This window comes from Pogona vitticeps, chromosome 2 (assembly GCF_051106095.1).
Source record: "Pogona vitticeps strain Pit_001003342236 chromosome 2, PviZW2.1, whole genome shotgun sequence".
In the NCBI taxonomy this organism is placed as follows: Eukaryota; Metazoa; Chordata; class Lepidosauria; order Squamata; family Agamidae; genus Pogona; species Pogona vitticeps.
The window spans coordinates 297037528-297065490 of record NC_135784.1 but is presented as its reverse complement, the minus strand read 5'-3'; the positions used below and the strand labels follow the sequence as shown (position 1 = coordinate 297065490).

The following is a 27963-nucleotide window of genomic DNA, read 5'->3' as shown; positions in this document are numbered from 1 at the left end:
TTAGTCAATAATTTTAAAAATTACAGCACAGTCATTATATACAACACCACTTTTAAACAAATAAAATATTTACACTTTGTTTCCAATACAAATGTATGAAGCATTCATTTCAATCAGCATATTTAAATTGCCAATATTGCATCTGGATTAGATGCATGAAACATAAAACCAATGACTTCCACAGCTTTCATAAGAGAAATCAATCTCTGAAGCTAAACATTATCTCCTAGCACTTGCTGAAAAGAAAAGCTGTAAACTTTTCCACATTAAATAATAAAAAAAAAATAAAGAAATGTCCGAACGGTGCTACTAACAGAATATAAATGTGTAGACTTGGTCACATTGCTTATCCCTCCCGCTTTCCAAAAAGTGAAGACTTAGGTTATTCAGCAAAATAAACTGATGTATGCTAAAAAAATTTGAAATGTAAACCATTTATATGTCACTACACACATGTACAAATTAAACGGAATATGCCTACACATATTTTTAAAACCCAACAAATGTGTTTTACTATTAAAACATAGTGAAATTGGTTCACCTTAACTGTGAAATATTCTCTCACTCTGATTAGTGCTTTGACTCATCACCCAGTGAACAAAATGTGTTGACTAGTTTGGTCTGTTTCACTTATGACATAATCCTGAATCCAATTGGTAGCCTCAACTAGAGTAGATTCATTCAATCAATGGGAGTCATATAAATGTTGACTTACCATTCAGCAACTAGTTCAATAGTACTATGTTTATTGGGACTAGTAATTCAACAGGTCATAGTTCCCACATGGACCTCATGCATGTCAGATGTCCATATACAATCATTACATGTGAAAAATCCATGCAAACCTTTTTTTGGCCCTACTTATATGTTGTAGGACCAACATCCTGTTGGTGATGTGTGTGTGCATAAGTTAAATTGCACAATTAACCACCAAACTGCAACCAACTAATGAGGGGTTGATCACATTACAAGGCATGTGTCTCACAAAGCAACTAGCACCTCTTTCCTTGTGGTGATTGGCTGCAATGTCATTCACATGTAAATCACCAACAGGATTCAGGCCAAAAGGAGTGTTTTTCAAGCATAATCTTATTCAAGTACTGCTGCTGCTTGAAAATAATTATCATGTAAGGAAAAAGCCACATGAGAATCACCTTCAGAGCAAGACAGCAATTAAGTTGCTACCAATTTATTTATTAGATGCACTTATATTAATATTTATACCCTTCCTCCAGTGAGTTCACTGTGCCTCATTCAAGATATGCCTCAATATATTATCTCAACTACCTCAATTAAGATTAAGCAAGAAGAAAATCAACCAGGGTTATCTTCAAGAAAGTATGACAAAAACAAACAATTCAGTCATATCACACTGCTTTCCTTTTTCTCTCTCTCTCAAGCAGATGCAAAAGGCACAGGAAGGTTGTAGTACAAAATAGAAGGCAAAGGGTGAGGGCGGCCAAGAGGCACGAAGTCATGCACAAATTTCAGTGGGGCAAGAATGCCCAAACTTAGTTCATATGGCACACTAGCTGTGCTCCTTGGTTAGAATGTGATCTCTTTAGAACAGAGGTAGACATCTAGACAGTCATGAGTTGTCTGGAGTCTCCAGCACTCTACCCGTTTCCCATTCACACACACAGACACACAGACACACACAAAACTGGGGGGGGGGGAACTGGTATATTTAAAAAGTCCCTTTCTATGTTCTAGGACTTCTCTAGGAAGGAGAGTTTTGCTGTGTTTTTAACGATGTCCATGCTCCCACATTTCAAATAATTTTGGGGCCCTAGAGGGCAATAATGCTGAAAGGGTGGAGTTCACAGAAGTGGGTGCCGCCTTTCAAGGTCCAGGGATCACCAACCGAACCCTTCCTTTAATAGAGGCTAATCTGATTTAAGAACTTTGAAAATAATTTGATAAATTTCCTGTCCCTGAAAATTATGAAAGCTGAAAACTATATTAACCTAGGTCCGATGATTTAGATCCTAAAGACTTACTAAGTAAAATTGTACAGTTAACTTGGAAAAAAAACAAAATAAAATAAATCTTTGGTTACTTATAAACCAGCATTATATTTGAATAAATTAATGGAACAAAGTGGCACACAGAATTCTTCTGCTTATCAGCTGTTCCTCTCTTTGGTGTTGTGTCATGAAACTTTGGTTCATGACAATTAAAAAAATATGATTTAAAGTCCCAAGTACCTTTTCATTATAAATTGCCCTTCACATTTTGGGGCTTTAAGTCTATGGATTACTTTTATCCTTCCGTTTCACAATCTTTATGCAAAGACCAAGTTTAAAAAATAACAACACTAAGTTCTTTAGTTGAAACTTCCCAAACTGAGCGGCATGAAAAATCAGTATATTGTCTTGCATAATTTTGTTTTCTCTTTTTAAAGAATCCTGAGTCTTCTGTAAAAAATAAAAAATAAAAAATGTGCAATTGATTTTTTTTTTAAAAAAAAAAATCCTCCTTCTTTTAGGACACAGGGCGTTATCAGCTGGCTTCTTCAGCTTGCCTGATTTCTGTCAAATTGTTATTAAGTACTGCAGTTAATGAAGCTCGTCTTCTACGAATGATTCTCCCAGAAGCGATGAGATCAGCATAACCTCGCTGGTGTGAGAAGGCATATGCAGAGCGACGGCCTGATACTCCGCGCCGGAAGACGCTAGGTCTTCGCTTCCATTTCTCCTCTTCAGCCTTGTACTTCTTGCGATTTTTCTGAATCTTTAAATCAAAACAAACATACAACAGGTAAAAGAAGAGGTTAAAAGAAAATTATAATAATCTATTTTACACTGAGCAAACTATAGGCTAATTTTTCCTCCAGTATTATCAACACTGATTGGTTACAGCTCTTCAGCGGGGTTAGGAAGGAAGTTTTTTTCCAGCACATGCTGGTGGTTGAATCTGGGACCTACTTCATGTAACACATGTGCTCTGCCACTGGATTGTGGCTGCTTCCTATGCAAAAAATGTCAATGGAACTCTCTGCATACTTGAAATATAACATATACAGTGGTACCTCTACTTACGAACTTAATCTGTTCTGGAACGGTGGCCGTAAATTGAAACGTTCGTAAGTAGAAGCACCATTTCCCATAGGAATGCACTGAAAACTGATTAATTTGTTCCAGCTGAAGAAAAAAAAATACCAAAAAAAAAACCCACCACAACAACAACATAAAACACTGCAAGCCCCTGGGGCTGCAAAAAATAAAAATAAAAACAAATTTAAAAAAAGAATCCCACCAGCCCAACCCCACCCTGCAAAAGCCACCCAAAACAGTTTTTAAAAAGCAGCACCTTACCTCCACCCCCGTGACTGCTGCTGCCAGGAAGTCTCCCGGGCTACAACTGCCGGGCCAGGGTTTCCACGCCGCCGACGCAGGCTTTCCCGGGCTGGTAGACCGGCCCTACCAGGGGAAGCCCTCCCCTGGTAGGGCCGGTCTACCAGCCTGGGAAAGCCTGTGTCGGTGGCACTGGAAGCCCGGGAGGCTGAGCCCAGCCGGGATGGTCCGGCAGGTTGCCTCCCGGTGGCGGTAACAGCAGCGCTGGAAGCCCAGGAGGCTGAGCCTCTCTCTTCTTAACTGTTGGGGCGAGAGAGCTACAAAGAAGCAGCCTCTTCGCCACCAACGGTTTGAATTTCCCGCCTTTTCCCCCTGCCTTTTTTCATTCGTATCTTGAAGCTACGGCCACAAGTAGAAGCAAAATTTTGCAGCCGGAGCTGTTCGTTAGTTGGATCGTTCGTAGGTAGGGACGTTCGTAAGTAGAGGTTCCACTGTGTTGTAAACATCCTAAGTTTTATGGCTAGTGGCGATGTTTGGATATTAAAAAACACCTCCCTTCCCAGGTCCCAAGGTTCTCCAGGGCTTCCCCAACTCAAAGGGGATCCCTAGGGATCTTCAGAACCTGGGAGAGGAAGGTTGAACAGGCAATTTTAAATTGAAGACTAACTTCCGTAGCTGATGACATCATCACCATTTACAGTATGACCACAGAGTTGTGCAGAAAGATTTCAGCCATTTTGCTGTCACAATACATTATGGTTTGTCATCACAAAATCCCTGTTCAGTTGTTATCATCTTCAGCCTCTTTACATGGTCAGAGACGATCTGATTTTCTCTCATTGCTTGCTTTATGCAAGCAGGGATTAATCTGGAGAGAAGTTCCTATTTACATGCAGACCCCATTTGTAACTAAGAATGCAGATTTTTCTAGGACTTTTGGTCCCAGGTACCATCTACATCTTAGCAAGAACCTCTCCTCTTCAGACTCATCCCTGTGGAAAAACAGGGAAGGAAGAGCGCACCTCCCTGTAGTGATTATGTCAGATAAAATAACACCTGAATAGGGCTATGAAAAATTTTTTCAGGTTTATCCTCCTCATTTCCAGCATGACTGTGAGGAGACTGGAAACTTCTGCTTGCACTTCATCTTAACCACAGTTTGGTGCAGCATCCTGAGCCATGGTTAAATTTAACTATGGTTCATGGACTGAATTTAGCTTTACAACCCACTGTTTTGAACCACTATGTTGATAGGTTCAGGTGACACGGTGAACAGTTAAGAGAAGTGAAAGCTCCTGAACACATCGTCATGGATAAATCAGAGGACAAGGCAGAAGACAAACGAATATACAACCCTAAAGTTCATCTTGGTTTGTTTCCATTATGGTAAACCACACATTATGGTGATCTTCCAATGCAGCCATTAGAAACTCAAGATTTCTTGCAGAAAAGTAAAAGTAGTTTCTTTTCTCCAACTGGACATTCTTCTTCTTTTCTACATACCTTATCACTTTCTGTAGGCCAAATAGTCATAGTTAAGAAACGGAGTGCAACCACAGGGAGCAAGCAAACTGCAACCGATAATATTATTGTCAACCAAATATACGGCTGCCGGAGAGCATTTGAAGCAGTACCTGGAAAGAGAAAAATATATATATACCATATAAATGATTACATTTCTCCTTATATGGTTCCCTCGAAAGCTCAAAATGCCTTACAGAAAGCTAACAGACTTGTAACATACAGTGTTGTCATAAGCATTGCAAATCAGGTTTCATAGGAAACATCTGCATATTGGAAAGTAATGTTCAAAATAACTTTGGTCAACAAAACCAACAGGCATGTCTATAGTTAGCTATCAAGTCAGACCAAAAAAATGACAGGTTAGATTTAACATATTAATGTTAAAATCATTGTCTCTTGCATGAAAGGAGGCAAGCGATGGGATGCATCTAATCTCTTCAAAGTAGCATTTTGTTATTACAGATTTACATTTTGAAAGTAATCTTAAAACCTTATTTTGTAAACATTGTTTTCTAAAGGTTAGATGCATCTGTTTGCCTGTCCTCCCACTTAAATGTAAAATGTCAAAACTCTTCCAAACTCTATGTCAGATCATTGGCCATTGGCCAAATATTGCCTGATTTGACCAACAACCGGTCAAAGTCATAAGCAGACATCTTTAATGACCTTGCTATTTGTTATCCTAAAACAAGAGATGCCAGGAATTTAACTGTCAACCCTGTATATGCCGGCCATGTGTTTTGTCACTGTGCTATGTGATGGCTTCTTGCTCCTTGTGGTCCCACTAGAATTCCTGTACAAATAGTAATTTGCTGTTGTGCAATGCGAACAACAGCAAATGCTTATGTTGACCTATTAATTCGCAGCAAATCATCTCCAAAGTTTACACTAATTGCTTAATGCCTGCTTAATGCCATATCTTTCTTCTCTGAAAAATATTTTATTTCTATTTAATTAAGACAAATAATTCAAATGAAACAAGATGGTGTCTGATTAGAAACTAACTTTATATGCAAATACATATATGTATTTGCTTATAAAATTAGCGAGTTGATGCTGTCTAGAGGGGCGGGGTAGAAATCAAATCAATCAATCAATCAATCAATCAATCAATAAATATGTGTGTTCTAACGCTTAATCAAACACAAACATTTATGATTATTAATAAGAGCTGTAGTCCAACTTTCATGGGATGAAAGGTTTCTAACATGCAGCTGTTTTTCTGATATGCTACCAGTTTTATTAAACTTAAATAATGTCAGTAGGCAAAGACTGAAAAAAATTAGGCTTTCTTGAGTCCTTTTAAGGAGAAAGGCGGGATAAAAATATTGTAAATAAATAAATAATAAATTGTTGTTGCTGGTTTTTTTGGGCTGTCTGGCCATGTTCTTGAGGTTTTTCTTCCTAACTCAACAAAGCCTGGCCCCCAGCACTGAAAAACACAGCCTGCAAAAGGTCAACAAACTCTACCCAGCCACAAGAATCACTGCACACAAAAGACCAACTAACAACACCCATCCATCACAGTGACAGATAATCTCTCCCCCTGATCACAACAAAACACCCACAACAAAAAACACACTGATCCCCATAATCACCCAATCTCCTGAAAAGCTGATCCCACAGCTATAAATACTCAACTATCCCACAAACTGCACCAAAGCACAGTTCTGACTCCTGTCCTCTGAAGATGCCAGCCACAGAGACTGGTGAAATGTTAGGAAGAAAAACCTCAAGAACACGGCCAATCAGCCCGAAAAACCTACAACAACCATCGGATCCCGGCCATGAAAACCTTCAAGAATACAAAATAATAAATTTCTGACCACACTAGGTGGGGAACTCTGGAACCCCACTAGGTGGGGAACTCCAAAAAATACCGTATTTTTCTGTATATAAGATGCCCCCACGTATAAGACGCCCCCACTTTTCTAACCCAAAATTTCTTTCTTTGCAAAGAAAGTGCTTTGATTCCTGCTTTCCTCCTCCACTTTCTTGGGAAGAAAGTGCTTTCCCCCTCCACTTTTCTTTGCAAAAAACTGATTTCCCCTTCACAAAAAGTGTAGGGGGAAAGCAGCACTTTCTTTGCAAAAAGTATAGGGGGAAAGCACGGATCAAAGCAGTTTGATCCCTCCCCCCTCCTTACTACTGTGTATATAATGACCCTCAATTTGTCCTCTAATTATTTTAGGGAAAAGTGTTGTTTTATACATGGAAAAATATGGTAATTTCCCAAGCTCTGGACAGCAGTATATAAAATTCAGTAAATGATATGAAACTACTTTGCTTATGTTGAATTCTGAAACTCTTAGACCCTCCCTTCCAAACCCAAGCTACCAAGACTTGCTTTTTTAAAGGTTTGCTAGGACGCATAATGTGCCCTTGTTAGGAATTAATATATTTGAAGCACGACCCAATGGGTGCTACTGACCTGTGAATTGGAAGGCAGAAGGAAAAAGGACATGTATCCCAGAACTGTGCAGATCAAACATAATACCAAAGTAAAGTGCTATACTCCCAAATATTGAGAAAGCATTAACAAACGTCCAGTAAGATGTGTCCAGACCCATCTACAAATAAACAACCAGCAACAAAGTTAGACAGAAAATAGACTGAGGAGGAAAAAAAAACTCAATTCTAGAAGACACAGATATAAGGGTGCATTGGGAAAGGGGACATTGAGCACACGAGAAGAGAGATGAAATGGAAGCAATTCACTTTCAAGTAGGCTGCAGATGAAGATGGTTGCAACGTCTGCTGCTTTTGTGACATTGTTGGCACCCGTGTTCCTCTCTTGCCTCAGATCTTTCATGTTTTGGGGAGGGGAGCAAAGACAGTAAATCTGTTCCGGGTTTTAGCCCAAACCCTCCCTCTGTGGTTACAGGCCTTGCAGCCTGCTGCTCCTGGCTGCCTCACCCCCTCTCAACATCAACCACCTGGCCTAGGGGGAGAGAGAGCTTTCAGGCCGGAGCTGCCCCTGGGACCGCACCAGACCATCGTGCCTACACCCAGAAGGAGCCAAAGATCATCTGCCGGCCATAGCTCACTGTGTGAGAAGCAGTGAGTCTGTGGTTGGGCCCCTACTGGATCTCCCTCTGTGGTTACAGGCCTTGCGGCCTGCTGCTCCTGGCTGCCTCACCCCCTCTCAACATCAACCACCTGGCCTAGGGGGAGAGAGAGCTTTCAGGCCGGAGCTGCCCCTGGGACCGCACCAGACCATCGTGCCTACACCCAGAAGGAGCCAAAGATCATCTGCCGGCCATAGCTCACTGTGTGAGAGGCAGTGAGTCTGTGGTTGGGCCCCTACTGGATCTCCCTCTGTGGTTACAGGCCTTGCAGCCTGCTGCTCCTGGCTGCCTCACCCCCTCTCAACATCAACCACCTGGCCTAGGGGGAGAGAGAGCTTTCAGGCCGGAGCTGCCCCTGGGACCGCACCAGACCATCGTGCCTACACCCAGAGGGAGCCAAAGATCATCTGCCGGCCATAGCTCACTGTGGTTGGGCCCCTACTGGATCTCCCTCTGTGGTTACAGGCCTTGCGGCCTGCTGCTCCTGGCTGCCTCACCCCCTCTCAACATCAACCACCTGGCCTAGGGGGAGAGAGAGCTTTCAGGCCGGAGCTGCCCCTGGGACCGCACCAGACCATCGTGCCTACACCCAGAAGGAGCCAAAGATCATCTGCCGGCCATAGCTCACTGTGTGAGAGGCAGTGAGTCTGTGGTTGGGCCCCTACTGGATCTCCCTCTGTGGTTACAGGCCTTGCAGCCTGCTGCTCCTGGCTGCCTCACCCCCTCTCAACATCAACCACCTGGCCTAGGGGGAGAGAGAGCTTTCAGGCCGGAGCTGCCCCTGGGACCGCACCAGACCATCGTGCCTACACCCAGAGGGAGCCAAAGATCATCTGCCGGCCATAGCTCACTGTGGTTGGGCCCCTACTGGATCTCCCTCTGTGGTTACAGGCCTTGCGGCCTGCTGCTCCTGGCTGCCTCACCCCCTCTCAACATCAACCACCTGGCCTAGGGGGAGAGAGAGCTTTCAGGCCGGAGCTGCCCCTGGGACCGCACCAGACCATCGTGCCTACACCCAGAAGGAGCCAAAGATCATCTGCCGGCCATAGCTCACTGTGTGAGAGGCAGTGAGTCTGTGGTTGGGCCCCTACTGGATCTCCCTCTGTGGTTACAGGCCTTGCAGCCTGCTGCTCCTGGCTGCCTCACCCCCTCTCAACATCAACCACCTGGCCTAGGGGGAGAGAGAGCTTTCAGGCCGGAGCTGCTCCTGGAACCGCACCAGACCATCGTGCCTACACCCAGAAGGAGCCAAAGACCATCTGCCGGCCATTAAGAGCCTCGTGGCGCAGTGGTTAAAACGCTGTACTGCAGCTAAAACTGTGCTCACGACCTGGGGTTCAAATCCCAGGTAGCCGGCTCAAGGTTGACTCAGCCTTCCATCCTTCCGAGGTCGGTAAAATGAGTACCCAGCTTGCTGGGGGGGCAATGTGTAGCCTTTATAATTAAAATTGTAAACCGCCCAGAGAGTGCTTGTAGCGCTATGGGGCGGTATATAAGTCCAATAAATAAATAAATATATAAGTCCAATAAATAAATAGATTCAACAACTTGGACTGTTTTTTAAAAGTTTAAGTGGAACAGATTCACCATCCTGTGAAATCAATCGCTCCCTTACGGTTCCTGGTTCCACTAGCGCCATGGTCCCCAATTCTGGTTCCCTGGATGTTCTTCGACTACAGTTCCCAGAAGTCCTGGCCAACACAACTAGTAGTGAAGGCTTCTGGGAGTTTTAGTCCAAGAACCTCTGTGGACACAAGGTTCCAGTGGAAACAGTTCTTTAGCAGAATGACTCCATCACATTCCATCTGATGTCACTGAATCTGGATGAGTGAATTGTCCATTTCAAACAGGTACCATGAGAGCAATGAATTGGGATGATCAAGACAAATCCACTTGCCTGAAAATTGACTGCAATTATGAGAGAAGAGGCTGTTGTGACAGCGAACGACTGGTAGTCAGATGGGGCCTCTCCATCTTGTCCCATGGTTTGTAGATATGCACCATAAGGTATGAAGAAAATGATCAGCGATGATAAAACACCATGGAAGAGGCTGATGAAGAACTTCTTGTAATTAAACAGCAAGTCTCTCTGTCCCAATACGTACAAGGTAGGAAACCGTATACTCAGTTTGTCACTCACATCCTTAAGGCAAAAAATTACGACATCGTTGTAATGCAGTATTTAAAAAGAAAAGAAAAACCTTTGCAAAGTACCTTTGCAAAAAACCTTTGCTCTACCATATTAAGCATCCCCACTATAAATCTTCAGGATCAGTCATGTTGCAGAGGACAGAAATTTCACATAAAATAAAAAGGTAGCAAGACCTCAACTAGAGAAATGGTGATCAGGATTAGTTAGAAATGCAATACATCTGCAAGCATTTCGGAACAGAAAAACAACTAACTTGTCTTTCTGTTTTGACCAGTGGGGAGGTTTCACTGTGATGTCATGCTGTCTGGTGAAAGTTTCACATGTATTTGAAGTTTTGCACACATAAGAAGAGGCCTGATCGGCACTTCATTCTGCGCCTGCACAGGTCTTTTCCCGTCAATGCAAAGGCATGAACTGGGGTGGGGGGGAGGACACAGAGTGAATGGTCAGATGTATTCTCGAAGGCTTTCACGGCCGGGATCTGATGGTTGTTGTGGGTTTCTCGGGTTCTTCAGAACACGGCCAAAGAACCCGAAAAACCCACAACAACCACGAATGGTCAGAGTTTGGGGGTTAATAGAAAATGGCAGCCTCTCCAACATTAATCACAAAAGCAAGTATTGAATGAAAGATGCCAACAGTACTCAGAAATATTAGGTCGGTTCTCTAGAATAAAGATGCACAAACCAAGCATGTTTATTTTATGGTAGCATCGCCACTGGGAAGAAACACACATAACGTGGACCAGAGATCAAAAAGGCACCAGAAGAAGGACCATCTGTTTCTGTACTGCACTACTTGGAAGAAAAAATGCTGATCACGTGCTCTGTTCCCTGCTGAACTTTGCTTACTTTCTGTTCAATTCCATACAGGTGTTGGCAATTTAACAGATGTATTAACAACGTTAATTTTTCTCTGTGAGGGCTTTAAACATAGGCTTGTGACAAGGCATTTTCTGGTCCAAAGGGAGAAAGAAGCTGGAGGCTGGCTGCACATTAGGATGACAGCACGGAGTTCAATCACAGTGCCTGAATACAATGCACCGGTGTTACCCAAAACTACATGGATACATCTTTTGCTAGCATCTCTAAATCGGGAATTGTGGCATTTGTGTGGGAAGTGGCCACACAATGTATGCTTTCGGCCAACAGCAACACAATGTTCCCTTGATTATTGTGAGTGAATAATCGATTGGCAGATACCTGGTCAAGCAATCCAACCAGAAGAACAGGAAGGCTGGAGTACAGCACATTGTAGAGAGTGATAAACCAGTCTTCGTAAGCTGTCTGTAATTTGAAAATGATAAGTTGTCATTTTTCATATAAATGAGAAGTGTTTTTTCGTATAAATGAGAAGAGAAATGTTTTCAAATAAATGATTATATAAACAGGAAAGTGTTAGCAAATCAGGCAAAATAATGCTACTTATTTGTTATTAAAGAATATATATAAAAGATATTTTTTTCCTACTATTGCTACTAGTTCTTAACAATATTTCAGGCTGCTACATAATCTATAAAAGAGATGGGAAACCTCTACCCTTTGGTGCAGAGGTGATCCATGGGCTGGATGTGGCCCACATGGGCTCCCAAAATAACCCATAAGCAAGACATAAAACCATACTTAAAAGGTATGAAAGCACTGAATATCTTATAAAGTAGTATACTGTTGTGAGCTTGTGAAGGTTTTTTTTTAGGGGGGGGAGGATTGGTGGATTTTTTACAAGTTAACCTAATTTCTGTTGTTGCCTTACCTGAGCAGAATAGCCATTGAAGAAGGAGTACCAAAAATGTACTAAAGTGAAAGCAAAGTTTTTGTAGAAGAAGTAGCGAAGAAACTTGCACATTCTTATGTATGACCATCGGCCATGAACGAGCAACAGTCTTTGGAGGTATCTAAACTGGCCAAAGGAATAGTCACTGGACATGACTGCTTGCATGCCTTCCTGTCCACTTATTCCAACACCAATATGGGCAGCTAGAACAAAGACAACAGAAACAACAAAAACATATTGAAGAGTTTGCTGTAGATAAAAAGGAACAGAAGGGATTTGCCTTGCCTTGACAAAGGTAGCAAACATAGAATTTGGAATTAGATGGTGAAGGAAGAATTACAGCAAGGGAAACAGCATGACACAGAAGCTGAGGGGCACTGAAAGACAATGTTGGCCAAAAATGCACAGCAGCTCTTGCATGATTCAAATTTGCTCAAGTGGTTCTAAAATCCACAACAAGGTGGGAATTGTATCCATCAAGCAGTTCCACAGGTGCAGTTGTGAAACTAGCTGCACAATCCATTGTGCAGTCAGACATGCAATGACTGCCTGATAACTTCCATAGGCATAACTTTAACCTGTGCCAGGTGCAATATGAAACTGGCCAGTGTATGGCACCCTTCTCTTGCTCATTTGAACCAAGAGGATTTATAAGATCTCCTCAGATTTAATTACTAGTGCATTTGTAAGTCTTGGCTCCCCAATGGTAAAGGGCTGAAATATTTGTAAAGTGTTTGTGCCATACAGAAAGGCTGCTATGTCATCAAAGAAGAATCTTTGGCCAAAATCGTATTGTATTTTTTTATATCGGCATAATGCAATTGTTGTAAATTGTTGCAAGTCAAGAAGTCCACATAGGCTTAATGCTGGCAGGTGTAACTAATAGGACTTGGTCATTACTGTATGTCCTACTGCCCAGTCTGAGATAAAGAAGCTGGGGAAACGGTTTTGTTTGCTTATCACGGACCCTGGAGGGTAGGCAAAAACAACACAGAGATTTCTCAAAGGGGGGGATTTGTTAATCGTAAGAAGACAGAGAACTCATGCATACTCTTACCACCCCAATTCATATGTGTTGAGATCAAGAGCAAAAAACAACCTGATAGCATTTTGAGGCACTGCCTCGTGTAAAAGGATAGGCTCACTGTTCAAAGTACATGTTTTGTACTGACATTGCTGGTTAAAAAGATTTTCACAATTAGCAGGGCTCAGAAAGATCTGTGACCCAACCTTGGAGATCAGCACTCAAAGCAGACAATACTAGATTGACCAATAAAGTACTTCATCTATTCTTGCCAGCAGAATATGATAAAAAAAATACTACTATTGGTTTGCTGTAGACTCACAGGAACAGAAGGAATTTTATTTTGCATAACTTACTTTTAATCATATTGACATCGTTAGCTCCATCTCCAATAGCCAAGGTTATGGCTTTCTTGTATTTCTTTACCAGCTCAACCACCATGGCTTTTTGCTTGGGTGTTACACGGCAGCAAATCACTGAACTGCACTCGCAGGCCAAGTCAACAAAGTTCCGTTGCTGTTGCTCCTTGTTCAGATCCGCTCTTCTTTTACTTTCCATCTGCTTTTGTTTCTCTTCCATCGTTTTCGGAAACTTCAGTCTTAGGAGTTTCTTTTTCTTCTTTTTCTTCTCCAAGAGAATTTCATTCTGGAAGAAAGAGTCCTCTCTTTAGGCGCTGGACATTTATAATAATGGGACAGCGTTTGCTCTTCTGTTTCGGAAGACTTACAAAATTAGAACATCAAAAGACAAGTGTCGCCAGCTAAAATTGAGCTTGGCCGGACAATTCTATAGGTGTCTATAGAAGGTAGTCCCACTGTGTCGAGTGTGATTTACTCCCTGGCAAGATTACAGCTAGGGAATATCACACTGGCACCTCTCTACAAAATGTTTCCCTTCAGGATTTTTAGGGCATCTACAAATATCAATATGAATCCATAATAATGGCCTGCACAGAAGCTCATGAGCTTTCTTAGATTTTATTTCCCATCAGATATACTGTATCATCTGCTAACGTGAGGACATTAAGAACCTTCTTCAACAGAACAGCTCTGTAAACAGCAGACTGTGGTCAAAGACACCAGTCTTTCACCACAGGACTAGAGGGCTGAAATGTTTCTGCAATGCTGTTAATAAACTTAAGCAAATGGCCAAGTATCTTACCTCACTTCATCTGGTCCAGAATACTGAGACCAAACTACTGATGGTGTTGTAATCCATCTTGGGACATAATTCAGGGTGTTGTTTATGAAATACAAAGCCCTAGGCAGATTGGGACCAAGTCATTTGAAAGATTATATACTACCATTCTGATCTGGTTTTAATATCCTCAAAAGAAGCTACCACTTTCAGAGGCTGGAATACAAGAAAGGGCCTTCTTCATGGCTGCTCGTAGGCTTTGAAATTACATAAGCTAGGTCCATCTCTGCTATCATTCCACTGGTACGCAAAGCCACTTTTATTCACACAAGTTTTTGCTTTCTGAGTTGATTTGCTGCTGAACTGAATTTAAATCTGGTGAGAGCTTTCATTCTGTCTCACTGATGCATTTTTATTTGTGTTTTTACTAGACAATTTTAAGGTATTATTTATGATTTTTAAAAATTGTATCATATTATTAGTTGCTTCAAGCAATAGTTTTTGAATGGAAAGGCAAGGATATCAATCTTTGCTCCAACTGCTTTTTCCCCCCAGAGACGAAAACAACTGTCGGAAAAGTGATGTTGCTACTTTCCTGCAAATGTCTCTCACCTGAGGCAGCTGCCACACTCTACTTAATGCCAGGGCCAGTTCAGCCACACTATTCTCTTACATCCAAATGGAAAGTGTAGCAAGACTTGTACTTACCAGCCATGAGCCTGTAATAATTAGGGCACGGTTTCTACCCGGTTCAAAAAATGGCTCATTCATTCTTTGGGCATTTGGGCCACTTACGTTCTTCTGGTTTTCCATTCTTGTTTGCAGAAGAGCACTGTGGAGGAGGGAAGAACAAATGCAAGATCTCAGGAAGAGGCAAACGGTAATTCTAGCTCTACTGGTCCTCAGAAGGATCCTCTAGTTGAGCAGCAAGGACTTCTCGCTCCCCAAACTGAACAACCATAACAACAAAATAACTCTTCCCCATCCTAATTATACTGCCAGACTGCCTAACGTAGCCTAACTGGGGTGGGGTTTTGTTGGAAAGGCCTGTGAGTTCATTGATTGATCTTGTTACAGCCACGAATACGTTCTGAGTTTCAGCGAGCACTTTAAAGGAGTTGGTAAAGGTGCTGAATTTACTGTGGAGACAGGATTTAGCAGCTTGGGTCACTCTTATAAAGTTCAGAGTAAAACATGGAACAGGTTCACTATGCACAGAAAATCAAGAACGGTGGAATACCAACTTCCACGGTTCCTGATACTTGAAACAACATAATGGTCTCAGAATTCTTGACTCTTCTATGTTAGGTTTTTGATCCAGGCTACAGCTACAGTGGTACCTCGACTTGAGAATGTCCCTACATAAGAATGATTTGAGTTAAGAACAGCTCCGTCTGCAAAAAGTCACTTCGACTTGAGAACGGGGCCTCGATTTAAGAACCAAAAAAAAAAAAAAAAAAAAAAAACACCTTTCCTGCCCTTTTTTTAAACCTAAGTTCACCTTAGGTCAAAAGAAGAAAAAAATTAAAACAATTCACCCCCTAGTGGTAGATACAGATTAACCAGCTTTGCATTAGTTCCTATGGGAACTAACGCTTTGATTTAAGAACAGCGCCTCTACTTAAGAACGAAAAGCAGCAGATACAGATTAAATGGTTTTCAATGCATTCCTACGGAAAATGGTGCTTTGACTTAAGAATGTTTCGACTTAAGAACGCAATCCCAATATGGATTAAGTTCTTAAATTGAGGTACCACTATATTAGATTTCAGGGTTCCAGTAAGCAACAAAGAGCTTGAACTCTACTCACTATTAAACAAAATCAAGTTGAGTGTAGCTGTTTCTTTAAGAAAATAGTGAACACCTAAGACTTAGCAGGAAGATCTCTGGCATCTAAAGACACAAGAAGTCTAGCAGCATATTTCCAATTTAACACAAGACCTGCATGCTTCTAGAACTACACCATGTTCATGCTTCTCTGTCATGATTGTGTAACTCAGTGATCTCCATCATGAAAGAATGTTTGTCCCAAACAAGAAATTCCAGGTGTTTCCCCTGAAACTACAGCCTAGCAGACCATGAAGCTGTTATCTCTCTTCTGTAAAGCAGCAGGGGAAAGCATGACCTGAAACAAGGGAAAGGTAAGTGGAGAGAGAGTGCTTAACCCTTCTTCCATGAGTCTCTTTCTTCCTACAGTTGGCCAGTCACTTTCCATGAAAGTGGGGCTCCCTGATAAACCTTCATTAAACTGTAATGATGGTAAGAAGTGGGAGAAAGCAGCTAAGCGAAAGTATTTGTTGCTGAAGATTTCTCTATCTACTATAGTTTGCACCAAATAATTCACATTTTGGCTGTGATTTACAATAAAACTTATAAGCTGTTTATTATGGATTAACCAATTATTTTATGCCTTGCCAGCTATCCATACTAGTGACTACAATAATTAATAAGTCATTGGAATGATCCTTCCTCATGCACAGCACTACTACTGACCTAAATTTCTACTTCCTCCTCCTACATTTATATCTCAGCCTTCCTTTAAAAAAAACTCAAGAGACTGTACTGCTTTTAATTCACAAGAACTCTATAAGAATGATAAAGCCAAGACAGCAGGCCTGGCTCAAGGGTGGATGGAAACATGTTTCTCTCATTGTAGCCTTTGTGCTCATGACGAAGCATATGTGGCCAAGCAAAAGTTGTTGGACATCATCTTCTATTATAACTCAACAACTTGCTATGCTAGCTAGGTCTGATGACAATTGGATTGCTGAATGTTGTAATCCAACAGCATTTCTAGGGACACAGAATTCCCCTCTCTGATCTATACTACAGGATTAGGACTGTCCTCTCTCAGGAAGGCATTGTAACTCAGTAGTAGAGCTCCAGCTTTGCATGAAGAAGGCTCCAGGTTTAATCCTCACCATCTCCAGGAAGGGATAGGGCAAAATGTGTCTGAAACCATAGACAGCTTCTTCCAGGTAAGCATAGCCAATATTTCATGGCTGTTCTTCTTACAAGCTACCAAGCTGCTTCCAATGTATGGCAACCCTATGAATTAGTGAGCTTCAAATGGTCCTGTCATTGACAGCCTTGCTAAGGTCTTGCAGACTGAAAATAGTGGCTTCCTTTTTTAATCCATCCATGTAATATTTGGTTGTCTTCTTTTCCTGTCTTTTCAAGTAATCAATGGTATCCATAAAACTCTCCTTCAAGAGCACATTCAAATGAACCTATCCACTGCTCCCTGCCCAGCTTTCTTCACTGTCCAGCTTTCACATCCACACATAGTGAGCGGTTAACAGCTCAGTCTGGATAATTTTGGCCCTGATCTCCAGTGACACATTGTTTCAACTGAGAATCTTTTCCAGTTCCTTCTTAACTGCCCTTCCAAATCTCAATCTTATTCTGATTTCTTGGTTACAGTGTCCATTTGGATTAATGGCTCAACTAAAGTACATAGTTTCTAAGATGATTTATTTATTGTCAATACTGAAGCCATGCAATTATTCTGTGGTCACAGTTTTTGTCTTCAATGTTCAACTACAACCCTGCTTTTACATTTCCTTCTTTTGCCTTTTTCAGGAGCTGTTTCAAGCGATTGCTGTATCCTACTAGTAATCTGCCTATCTTCAGTTATGCAGTTAACTTAAGCATTAGGTCCACCCTATATTTTAAATTAACACAGTATAAAACAGCTTCCTATGTTTCTCTCCACCTGATCCACATGGATTATTTTCATTAGATTATAAAACAAAATACAATGTCAACAGCACAAGGATGTACAAGAAAGGAGTAAGATTAATGCCATGTCAATATTTCCTACATGCAGAAACATGATTTATTTTTACCTGATGTCTTCTCCATAGCAAATAGTAGTTTCATCTGTCAAGAGCTCACAAGAAAACCCAATATTTTCAGCAGTTTCTATAACAGAAGAGAATGCTGTGTCATTGTTTGTTTTCTCTCTAACAGAGAACTGTCAACAGCAGGCTTAAAGAATTACCCAGTGAACAAAGAAAAAAAAATCCAGAATAAATGTATTTACTTCACACACATAATAATCCTTCAGTAAAACAGCAGCATCTATTTATACACGCTACCTTTTTTGTCACCTGTCAGCACCCAAATCTTAATATCTGCCTTTGCCAGTTTTGATATTGTTTCTGGAACACCGTCTTGAAGCTTGTCTTCTATGGCCGTGGCACCTATAAGCTGCAGATATGTTTTTAAAAGAAAGAAACATACTTGTATGAAAAACTGATTGACAGATCGTATTGCCTTTACCACCAATACAGTCTATCAAGAAACGAAAGCTGAGCAGGAGCAAAAAAAAAAAAATCTTGTTGCAATTGCCCATTGTTTTGACAGAATTTCTTGATTTGTTGTAAGCCATCTTTTTTGTTTTCCTGAAGACGAGATAACCTCTGAACATTTCTTATATCTTTATACTATAGGGAACCTCCAAACGTTTCTACTTTTCTCAGGGTGCATGTTTTCAGCTGCCAGTAGAAAGTATGTAAACATGCAAGAGGTGAAGAAAAGGTAATGTAAGAGGCATCCAGTGGAGACTGGTGATTCCCATTTAGCAAAGGCAGTAGAAGTTCAGGTTTTACCCTGAACTTTACAAGAACGGTCCAAGAGGGTGAACAGCTTCTGGGTTCAGCACCATGGAGAGTTCCTATAAAGTTTAAGCTAAACCCCAACATGGAACCTACACTGCCATGAAATCAGAAATATCACCCAGATCAAATATAGGATGTCATTCCTCAGGCTCTCTATAAGACTCACAATTAGATTTTGTTCAATTTCTTCGTACACTTTGTCTAGAGCTTCGTCACGGTTTCTTGTTGCTACACTAGCAGCCATGAATTTTCTGTTCCATGCTTCATACTCCTGGTTGCTAATGTCCTTGTAGCAAAGGCACAACGTCCTAAGGGTTTCATTTGCAAAGACCTGCCATGGAAAGGGGAAAGAGAAGCACGGTCAAATCTCATTTCAGAAAGCTTTCCTTGACAAATTAAACTAAGAGGCACAGTCTGTAAGTGTGTCAGAATTATCTGCTCAAAGAGATCCAGTAATGTTGAAGTAAAAAAACAAATTCAGCAGTATGGAATGTAGCCTCTTCGTCCAGACTTGTGTCAGCATTGTCATCAACCAAGCACTGCAACCAAGGTAACATAGATCACCTAGTAAATCTACTGAAATACTAGATAAAAGTTAAATGGACACTGAACAATTTCAAGTTCAAATCCACTGTTGAACCGCAATGTGTACAACATGGATGCTGGAAATTATAACTTCTTAGAGATGCTGGGAACTCAGCTGGCAATCTTGTTACATATGCATAAATTGTAGTTCACTTACTTCCTACTCTGAGAACTCACATCAATAAAAGCTGTTCACATTTACAAAACAGATAGCCCTAAATACAGAGGTGGGATTCAGCAGGTTCGCACCTATTCTATAGAACCGATTCCTAAATGTACTATTGGTTCTTAGAACCGTTTGCTGGCCTGAGATGAATGAAGGAGGAGGGGCCAGGTGACCAGCTACGAGCGGGGGGAGGGGGGCGCAATTAGCTGCCTCCCTTCCCACTCCACACTGAGCCGTCTGAGGTGGGATATGGGTGAGAGAGATAAAGCCCTGGAAAGAGCAGAGGCATCAATGGGGGAAAGCGGGGGGAGGATGAGTCCTTGACGTCACTGGAGGAAAGCTCATGGCCTCGAGGCAGAGGGGGGGATTGACAAGGCATGAGGGCAGGACACAGAGGGAAAAAGTTTTGGGGTGAGATCGCTTCAGTCAAACACCCAACCATCCTCATTTTACTATGATTTTTTTCAAGTTAAAGGTACCACATAAGACTGTTGCTTATGTGGTACCTTTTTTTTTTAAATGTCCTGGGCATTCATTCATTCATTCATTCATTCATTCATTTATATTTATTTATTTATTTATCATTAGGACATAGAACCTGTTGTTGATTTATTTGAATCCCACCACTGCCTAAATACATATGCCAGTTTCTACAGTGGTGTGTTTCGCCTGGAGATGAGAAATCTGAAGGGAAACCTAGCATTGTTTTTAACACTCAAAGGACTGTCACAAATGAGAAAGGCAAATTATTTGTTCTCTGCTGCCTCAAAAGGGAAGGGCTAGATTTCGTAAGCTTAGATTATACAAAAAGAGGTGGAGTAGCTTTGTACTGATCATTAGAAGAAATGTTGTGATAGTAAATACAGTCAGAAAATGAAACAGAAGTGATACACAGAATGCTGCTAAGTAAGCATTTATATTTTATAAATGTATATATTCCTCATATATACTTTTATCATTTATATCCCAGTTTTATTTAAACCCCTAAATATAGAGTTATCATTTCCATCTTGGTAATGAAACAGCTGCAACAACTCATGGGACCCTCTAAATAAAAACCAACTTACATCCAGTGCCTCCTCTGTTGCCTGCCTTTTAGGATCGTGTGGCTGCAGCCGCTCATAAATCACTGTATCAGCCCCTTTACAATAAAGCTTGATGGCTCCATCTGGTTCTCTTGCTAGAAAAAGAAAGAAGGGGCTAGGAACTTATACAATCAAGTGAATACAATAAAACCATTACAGTATAATGTTAATTCCCCTCTCCCTTTTTTGTATGAATTTTATATTCGTAAATTGTCATATTGTTGAATATATTTTGTTATGTGGGTTTTTGTGGGGTTTTAAGTTTTATCCTGAAAATGACCCAGAGTAGTTAATGCACCAATGGGGCAATCAATCAATCAAATAAATTAAAATCAACAGATACAGTTAAAAACAACACAACAGAGCAGCTTAGACATTGTGTGCCAGTCTAGAGTGGACGACAACACAAACCGAACAAAGTGCCCAGTTGGACTGAAAAAGAGCATCAACAATTTAGGGGAAAGGCAATAGAATTAATACGAGCATGACTGATGGATTGATAGATATGCTGATATGGTGTAATTATGTATTTTTAATCCAAGACACTTTAAAAAAATTAAGGAAACACAGACAAGACAATTTTCCTCTTCAGGCCTAGAGAGCTTCTACCATACAATACTAGAAACAAAGATTTAAAGAGCAAAATCAGTTGACTTACTGATAACTGACATCCGTTTTCTGTCACTGTTGAAGTCCAAAATAGCTAGAACTTCATATGTTTTTACAGTTCCCATTTCACTTATTGTAATAGTATTTTGTGTCCGTGAAAGAAAGACAAAACCAAAGTTTCTGGCAGCAGTCACCAGTGCTCCTTCGTCAGGGGAGGCTGCTTGATAGTTGAGCTCACCTAGATTTTTAAGGAAAAACATTCAATGTGTCCAAACTGGATGGGAGTTTTTAGGGTGGGGAATTAAATTACTAGGGCTAGCAGCATGCTTTGAACAGAAATGCAGGCAAAACAACCTCCTGGCAAGGCAATTAGTACACAGATCTGCTAATAGTTTGCAATTTTCTGATTAATACCAGAAGCACTGATGTACAGACGTTGCTAAGAAGATGTACAGTTTTGTGACTTAAACACAAGCCTAATATAAACCTAATAAAAACAATGCACAAGAATGTCGTAGCACCTTTAAGACTAGTTTCATATTTTAATGTAAGCTTTCATGGGTTATTTATTCCACTTCATCAAATATATTAGAATGGAGTGAAATAAAAGTAGATGTGACCAAGGCATAGGAAGGAGGCAATGTCATTACTAGAACAAGTAGTTTAGTGTAAAAATATTGATTCCATGTCCCAAATAGTTTCACACTTGCTGAGAAGTGTGAAGGCAGTAGATTTTTCCTCTAGGGTCAACTCCTGTAGTCACGGTTGATTGTGTCACTGAGCTAATAAAAGTACCACCCTTACCTTTTGGATGGAGTTAATAGTATTGGAGTTTTATATGCCATGTTCCATGCTGTCTGTAGTTTTTGTGACTGGGAGGGACATGTCTTGGCTTGGGATGACTGTCTATCCAGCACTAACTAATTGTTCTTTCCAGTCTTTGATTTCAAAGAGGCCTCCGCCTCTCTGCTGGGTGTTCTTTCTCCCTATCTTTCTTTGGTTGGTGGCAGTTGTTTGCTTGCTAACGATCTGTTCAGTTGGTTGCTAAGTATAAGTACAGTAAAGAAAGCAGTGTGCACAAGTCTGCAATTTCAAGCAACTGTAAGTAAAGAAATGTGTTTTAGTTTTTCTCCTCCAAATGTCTCGGGATGAGTTATTGAGACTTTAAGTGCCAATTAATGAAAAAGAGGTGGACTATCTAGGGAAATGTAACTATTCTCTTCTGTGTATCTCTGTACTTCTACTGCATAGCAAAAAAAAGGTATTTTACCAGAAATTCAAAACTCTGCAACAAAGAGTTATTGTGTTTTGTTTTGTATTTTGTTTTGGTTTTGTCTGGTTATACTTAAACAGACTAACACAGCTACAGTACTTTGAAAACCTTTTATAAATATCGTACTTCAAATGGGTTTCCTAGTGTTATATATTTCAGACGAGGATTCTTCACAGACAAAGCTTAGACAAGCTACTTTTTAAGGCTGTAATTCTGAGAATCTTCCAACTATTACTGTCATTAAAGCAATGCTGTTTGTGGATTCTGGGACTGATAGTAATTTTCCCAAATAACTTTCTCAAGTTATTTTCACAGATTCTACCAGTACAGGCACTCACCATCAGTTGCATCCACCATCACTGTGTGGCAAATTGCAAGTAGGAAGAAGAACTGTCGAATTTCGGGTTCTTTCCCAGACCTAATCTTCTCAATCAGATAATTATCGTAAAACAGGAGTTTCCCATCGGCGTACATGTTCCAGCTGAAATCAACTTGCTAGATGAGCATTTTTTTAAAAAAAAAATACAAGGGGCAGTTTTAGTGAAGTTCTTTTCACAATGTACAACTGGCTCAAAGTATGATGAGACTGTATTTGGCTGCTTTTCTAAAAGAGTTTTGTTTCTAGTCTGGGAGAAGCATGTATAGATTCACCTCTGGCATACAACTCTTTGCCTCTACTCAGTAAACTTCAGGTTCCAAGCAGAAAGTAAATCACTTCCAGCCAATTAAAACTGCATCCAAATAAGTGTATTAACCCTCTAGGGTACCTCATGAGTTACATGTGCCCAGAACCCCATATATTTAGTCCCAGTCTCTTTCCAGTCTATCTCCTACAAATATTAAAATGCTGCTGCTGCTACTACTATCAGCAGTAATACAGTAGTCGTAATAATAGTAAGAGTCCCTTTATCAGGAGAAAGGTGGCCTATAAATAAAATAAAAAAATAAATTAACAACAACAATAGATTACTACAACGACAATTACTTTCTGGAGAAGAAAGGATAATTACTACTCCAGGATTGTCTTTCAAACCAAGGCACAGCCTTTATGCCATCATTTGACCCTAAAGCTCCCCAAAAAAGTTTTAAGTGAAGTCATTTCAACCCACTTCCAGTTTTCTTTTGAGGGGATAGGCAGCCGTTGGCCACTGCATGCCCAAAGAGGATCCCAGAATTTGTACGTCACAGCTCTAAGGCAAGAGCATACAACCTGTGGCCACCTAGATATCCCTGGAAAACAAGTACCACCAGCCCCAGCCATGGGCCATGGGTTTGAACAATATGTAGAGGCCAAGTGTTGCTCCTCCCTGCTATGCTATAAAAGGAAGCACTCTTTGTTCTCAGATATTAAAATAAATACAGGAGTGCAGTTGGGCTTACTAGGCCTCCTGGTACTATCCAGATGCTCCAAAACATTTTGCTTTCCACGCCACTTGTGGCTTCCGTAGCAGAAGCTCTCTACTTTAGCTTGAGCCTTGGATAAACCTTTTCACCTTTGGAGTTGTTGATAGTGATCATTCAGGACATGAAGGAGACATATCTGGAACTGTGCCCCTATTGACATATGTTGTTTGCTGCCAAAAATTACTTACCTTGGGATGATACTGCTCTTGGCCCATTTTATCTCTGTTCTCTCCTAAAGGGGAAACAAAAATAATAAGAAATATTATGCAATATTAGGCTGCCTGGCTGGGATCACATGATGGGCTTGTCCAGTTCTGCATCCTATTTCCAAATAGAGCCAGTCAGAAGAGGTTACAGAAAGATATGCTTTCTGTCCTCTGCATCTAGTACTCAGAAATATACTGTCTCCATATATTCAGGTTCTGATTAGCAGTTGTTGTTAGCATCAGTGACAGACCCTCTATCCTAGAATTATGCCAGATGCATCATGAGTGGAAGATAAGCTCATACTATGGAGTCTTTTTCCTTCCCTCTCTCTTTTCTACAGCTCCTTTTCAGAAGACTAGAGGGAGGGGACATGTCAGATATTGTTGGCTATAGATGGCATCTCTCAAAATCAGATGGTGGAATCCTGCATTCTTGAGATTTGTAATTTCAGCAATTATCCTGTTCCACTGCAGCTTCAGAGGACATAACACATACAACTCAGGAGATTCCCCTATAACCTTCTGGAAGGGCTTTTTTGGAGGTCTAGGGAACTTCTAGAGAAATAAAAAGTCCATTCTGTGAGCAGTGTTCTGTTCAAGCAACCCTGGGTTTCTTCTCACAAATTTGTCTAATTCTCTTCTAAAGCCATCTGAAGAAGCCATATCTGTAAGTGCCAGTGAATTCCGTAAATTAATTACAATTGCCAAGGTGGATGAAATTTTTTCTACATGATCTAAATATGCTGGCAAATAAGTGCATTGGGCCATGCTTACCGTAGGTTTGTCCATTTATGCAACATTTTTTGAATGTCATAATGTTCTGCGTCAGTGTACCAGTCTTGTCTGAGAAGATGTAATGGATTTGTCCAAGCTGCTCATTCAAAGTGGTGGTTCTGGCTTTAGCGGCCGTATCCTTCTCTGGATAATACATTTGCAAGTCCCAGTTGATAAAGTAGCTTTGGCCCAAACGGATCACTTCAACACTGAGTGGGTAAGAGATAAGAAGGAATTCTAGGTGAATTGCCGCAAATACCATTGAACAGAGCAAGGTTCTCCACTGTTAAATTTTAGGAGACTGTTTAAAACAGTACAATAATAGATCCTTAATTGAAAAACTTTCATAGCAATCCACTTGGGTCCCTAGGCTCGTAATTCACAATGAATATTGATACAGACTGATTTGTACCAAGATCAAAAACAGTTATTTAGGTAAGAGTATTAGTATCGGAACTAAAACTTCAGAATATTTTATTCAGTCACAGTCTAGCAGAAAGTCACAAGAAAGTCTGACAGTTTCAAATCTTCACTGCACATGTCTGCTTGTTCGTAAAGAGGAAGCTTAAAAGAAGCACAACAATTTCCAAGGGCGAGGAAATGTCTACACTTTCAAGAAGAAAAAAACTCTCTATTGTTATGTTCACATGAGGAAGACTTGTTAAAGAAAAATTCCATTAACTCTTAACTTCTTGAACAGCTTCAGTGTTTATGATCAAAATATAATGAAGCTACATACTAGTTCCAGAGATATGTTCCTGATTATATTGTTGATACACCCAGTTTTAAAAATTTGAATATTTAACCATCTTCCAAAAAGTTGCCTTTTTACACAAGCTACTTTTGTAAGTTTAATACTTTAAAAAAGTATATCATATTAAGAATGGTTACCTCACATAGAGGGATATGGGAACCATAGTGTTAAGAACAATGATGTAGCCCCAGAAGTTCAAGAAGCCACTGTATGAAGGTGTTTCATCTTTTCCAGTGTAGAGGTACCAAGAATAGTTGCCAATCTGCTGCTCCCAGTAAGTGTGTCCAATAGCCAGGCCAGCAGAGACCAAGATAAGCAAAATGAAGATCTAAATCGTAAACACATGCACAAAAAGCAAACCTTGTAAATGCACAGCTGACATTGCAACATCTCCCACCCCCCACAAGTAACAAATTTTGAAAACATTCAGATTATGGTTGAAGAAATCAAAATCCAAAGGGGAACCTTTTGCTGTTGAAACAAAAGACAAAGCATTGCCCAAGGCATCCTTTAAAGGTTGCTCAATGACAAGTCCAACTCTGCTGTTCAAACAGCAAAACAAGGTCAAAAATAAGCCTGTTCATATATTCTACCATAATTGCTAATGTGAACCCAAAACAATAACACCAGAAAGAGCTTGTAATCCAATATACAAGAGACACAATCTGTTTAATTTAGCTTGTTTATTTTTAGCATCCCTCCAGTATGTTACAAAGCACCATGTAAATGTCTTTAAAATGTTCCCCTCTGCAGTAAAGAGATGTATCACAGGCACTTAGCAGAGGAGAACCCCGATGCAAACCCCTTGCTTCAAGGAAGCAGGAAAATATGCCTATACCAATTCACTGCAGTAAAACATGATCCAAACCGAAGAACAGATGCAGTGCAGCATATGCTTTGCAGACCAACAACCCTAGATTAAATGACAGGTGGGTAGGGCTTCTGTCTGACCCACGAGGGACAACTGCTAGTTAGTAATACTGGGCTACATGGGCTGGTGGTTCAACTCAATAGAAAGCTCAGTGAGGGACCACACTCCTTGCATGAAAAAGCCTCTAGGTTAAACCCCTGGATTCTCCAGTTGGGATTGGGAAAGATTTCTGTTTGAAAATCTCTACAGGACTGTCCTGATGAAGTAGAAGACAGTTTGATGGGAGCGAAAGTTTGCACAGCTAGAGTTTTATTGTTACTTTTGCAGTCATTCCTTCTGCTGAAACGACAGGACTTCTCATGCCTCTTTTGTAGCAGGAGAAATCTTGCAAAGAGGAAAAAAAATCAAGTCCCAGATGCTACAAGAATGCTCCATTTTTTGGCCTCTCTGTCTGTTTTCATCTCTATAATGAAAAATATACAGTATTCTTTCCTGATACCATAGCTGTCCTCCCAAGCAAACCTCCAATGACTTCAATAAAGAATGAGGAAGGCAACAATGCAGAGTCTGTCCCTGGACATGAAAAAATGATCTTCCAAAGCATGTCAAAACATAGTAAATATTTAATTGGTACAGAATGAATGGGGGGGAAAATAACCCATCAAACAGCAGTGTGGTACAGCTTCTGTAAACTCAAAAGTTAAAACAGGAAAGCAAACTGGAACATCTTACCGTATAAACCATGTAATTCATAAGGGAGTCAATTTTAGTCCTTTTAAATCGTGTTCTTCCACTGTTTTTCATAATTTTTGTGTCTGCTCCTAAAATCACATTAAAATTGCAATGTAAATGCCCACAAATTTTAAACTACCGGAAAGTTTCAGATATGTTTACTTAGATGCTAATCATGTCTATAAATACTTCTATCAATAAATTCAGTACATTTCATGATTTCACATTTATTTAATACAGTGGCATTCCCATCTAATGTAAACTTTTACAAAGCCATCCTTTGGGCTCTAAATAAACAAGCTCTACTAATACTTTATTCGCTATAGAGATACCTGCAAATATGACAAGCCCATGACACACGTCTGTGTTCCGAATTTTGCAGCCACGTAACAAGATTTTGTCAGCATCCAAAGGGTAGCCCCTTCCATTCCAGATCAAAGTTCCTGTGAATTTATCCAACCGATTGTTGGGTTCTTCACATTCCACCAAGCCTGATAAGATGTTATAAAAGAAGGGTGGGGTTGGGGATTACTTGATTTAAAAAAGGGTATTAAAATACTTTCACGGCACGCCATTCTATTTAAAATATTTAACAGTGGATGCAAAGCAGAGTTCCAGGAAACTGATTTCCTTAGTCCTTTCCAGAACTTAAAAACATAGTTTTTCTGGGCTACATGGGGACCATGATGGTTGCAGGTTCTGGAAACCTCAGTCAAAATACAATAATAATTTTTTCACACTCTCTTCCTTCCTCAGCAGTGCCATGACAATACTACATGGAATACTGGGTGAACAATCTGAAACTGGACTACTGTATATACAGCTGATGAAAGAAGAGAAAGAAGTCCGAAAATAATTCAAAAAAAACTTGTACAAGTGGGGATTCTATCTTTAGAAAATGCCTCTAT

At 40.5% G+C, this 27963-nt stretch overlaps 1 protein-coding gene across 2 annotated transcripts in view; it reads right to left on the bottom strand.

Annotated features, from left to right (window-relative positions):
- Nucleotides 1-27963, bottom strand: part of ATP8B1 (ATPase phospholipid transporting 8B1) — an 81794-nt gene continuing 53831 nt past the window's right edge. For both annotated transcript variants that reach the window (XM_078385197.1, XM_072992889.2), the window contains exons 10-28: nucleotides 27388-27546; nucleotides 27056-27144; nucleotides 25590-25780; nucleotides 24699-24907; nucleotides 23907-23950; nucleotides 22653-22809; nucleotides 21091-21279; nucleotides 20415-20527; nucleotides 18763-18927; nucleotides 18075-18186; nucleotides 17823-17898; nucleotides 14683-14806; nucleotides 13194-13482; nucleotides 11793-12016; nucleotides 11243-11326; nucleotides 9786-10031; nucleotides 7252-7390; nucleotides 4800-4930; nucleotides 1-2733 (exon numbers count right to left, since the gene is read on the bottom strand). In XM_078385197.1, coding sequence (XP_078241323.1) covers nucleotides 2503-2733; nucleotides 4800-4930; nucleotides 7252-7390; nucleotides 9786-10031; nucleotides 11243-11326; nucleotides 11793-12016; nucleotides 13194-13482; nucleotides 14683-14806; nucleotides 17823-17898; nucleotides 18075-18186; nucleotides 18763-18927; nucleotides 20415-20527; nucleotides 21091-21279; nucleotides 22653-22809; nucleotides 23907-23950; nucleotides 24699-24907; nucleotides 25590-25780; nucleotides 27056-27144; nucleotides 27388-27546 — 2972 coding nt within the window. In that variant the 3' untranslated portion in view covers nucleotides 1-2502. The remainder of the gene's footprint in view (nucleotides 2734-4799; nucleotides 4931-7251; nucleotides 7391-9785; nucleotides 10032-11242; nucleotides 11327-11792; nucleotides 12017-13193; nucleotides 13483-14682; nucleotides 14807-17822; nucleotides 17899-18074; nucleotides 18187-18762; nucleotides 18928-20414; nucleotides 20528-21090; nucleotides 21280-22652; nucleotides 22810-23906; nucleotides 23951-24698; nucleotides 24908-25589; nucleotides 25781-27055; nucleotides 27145-27387; nucleotides 27547-27963) is intronic.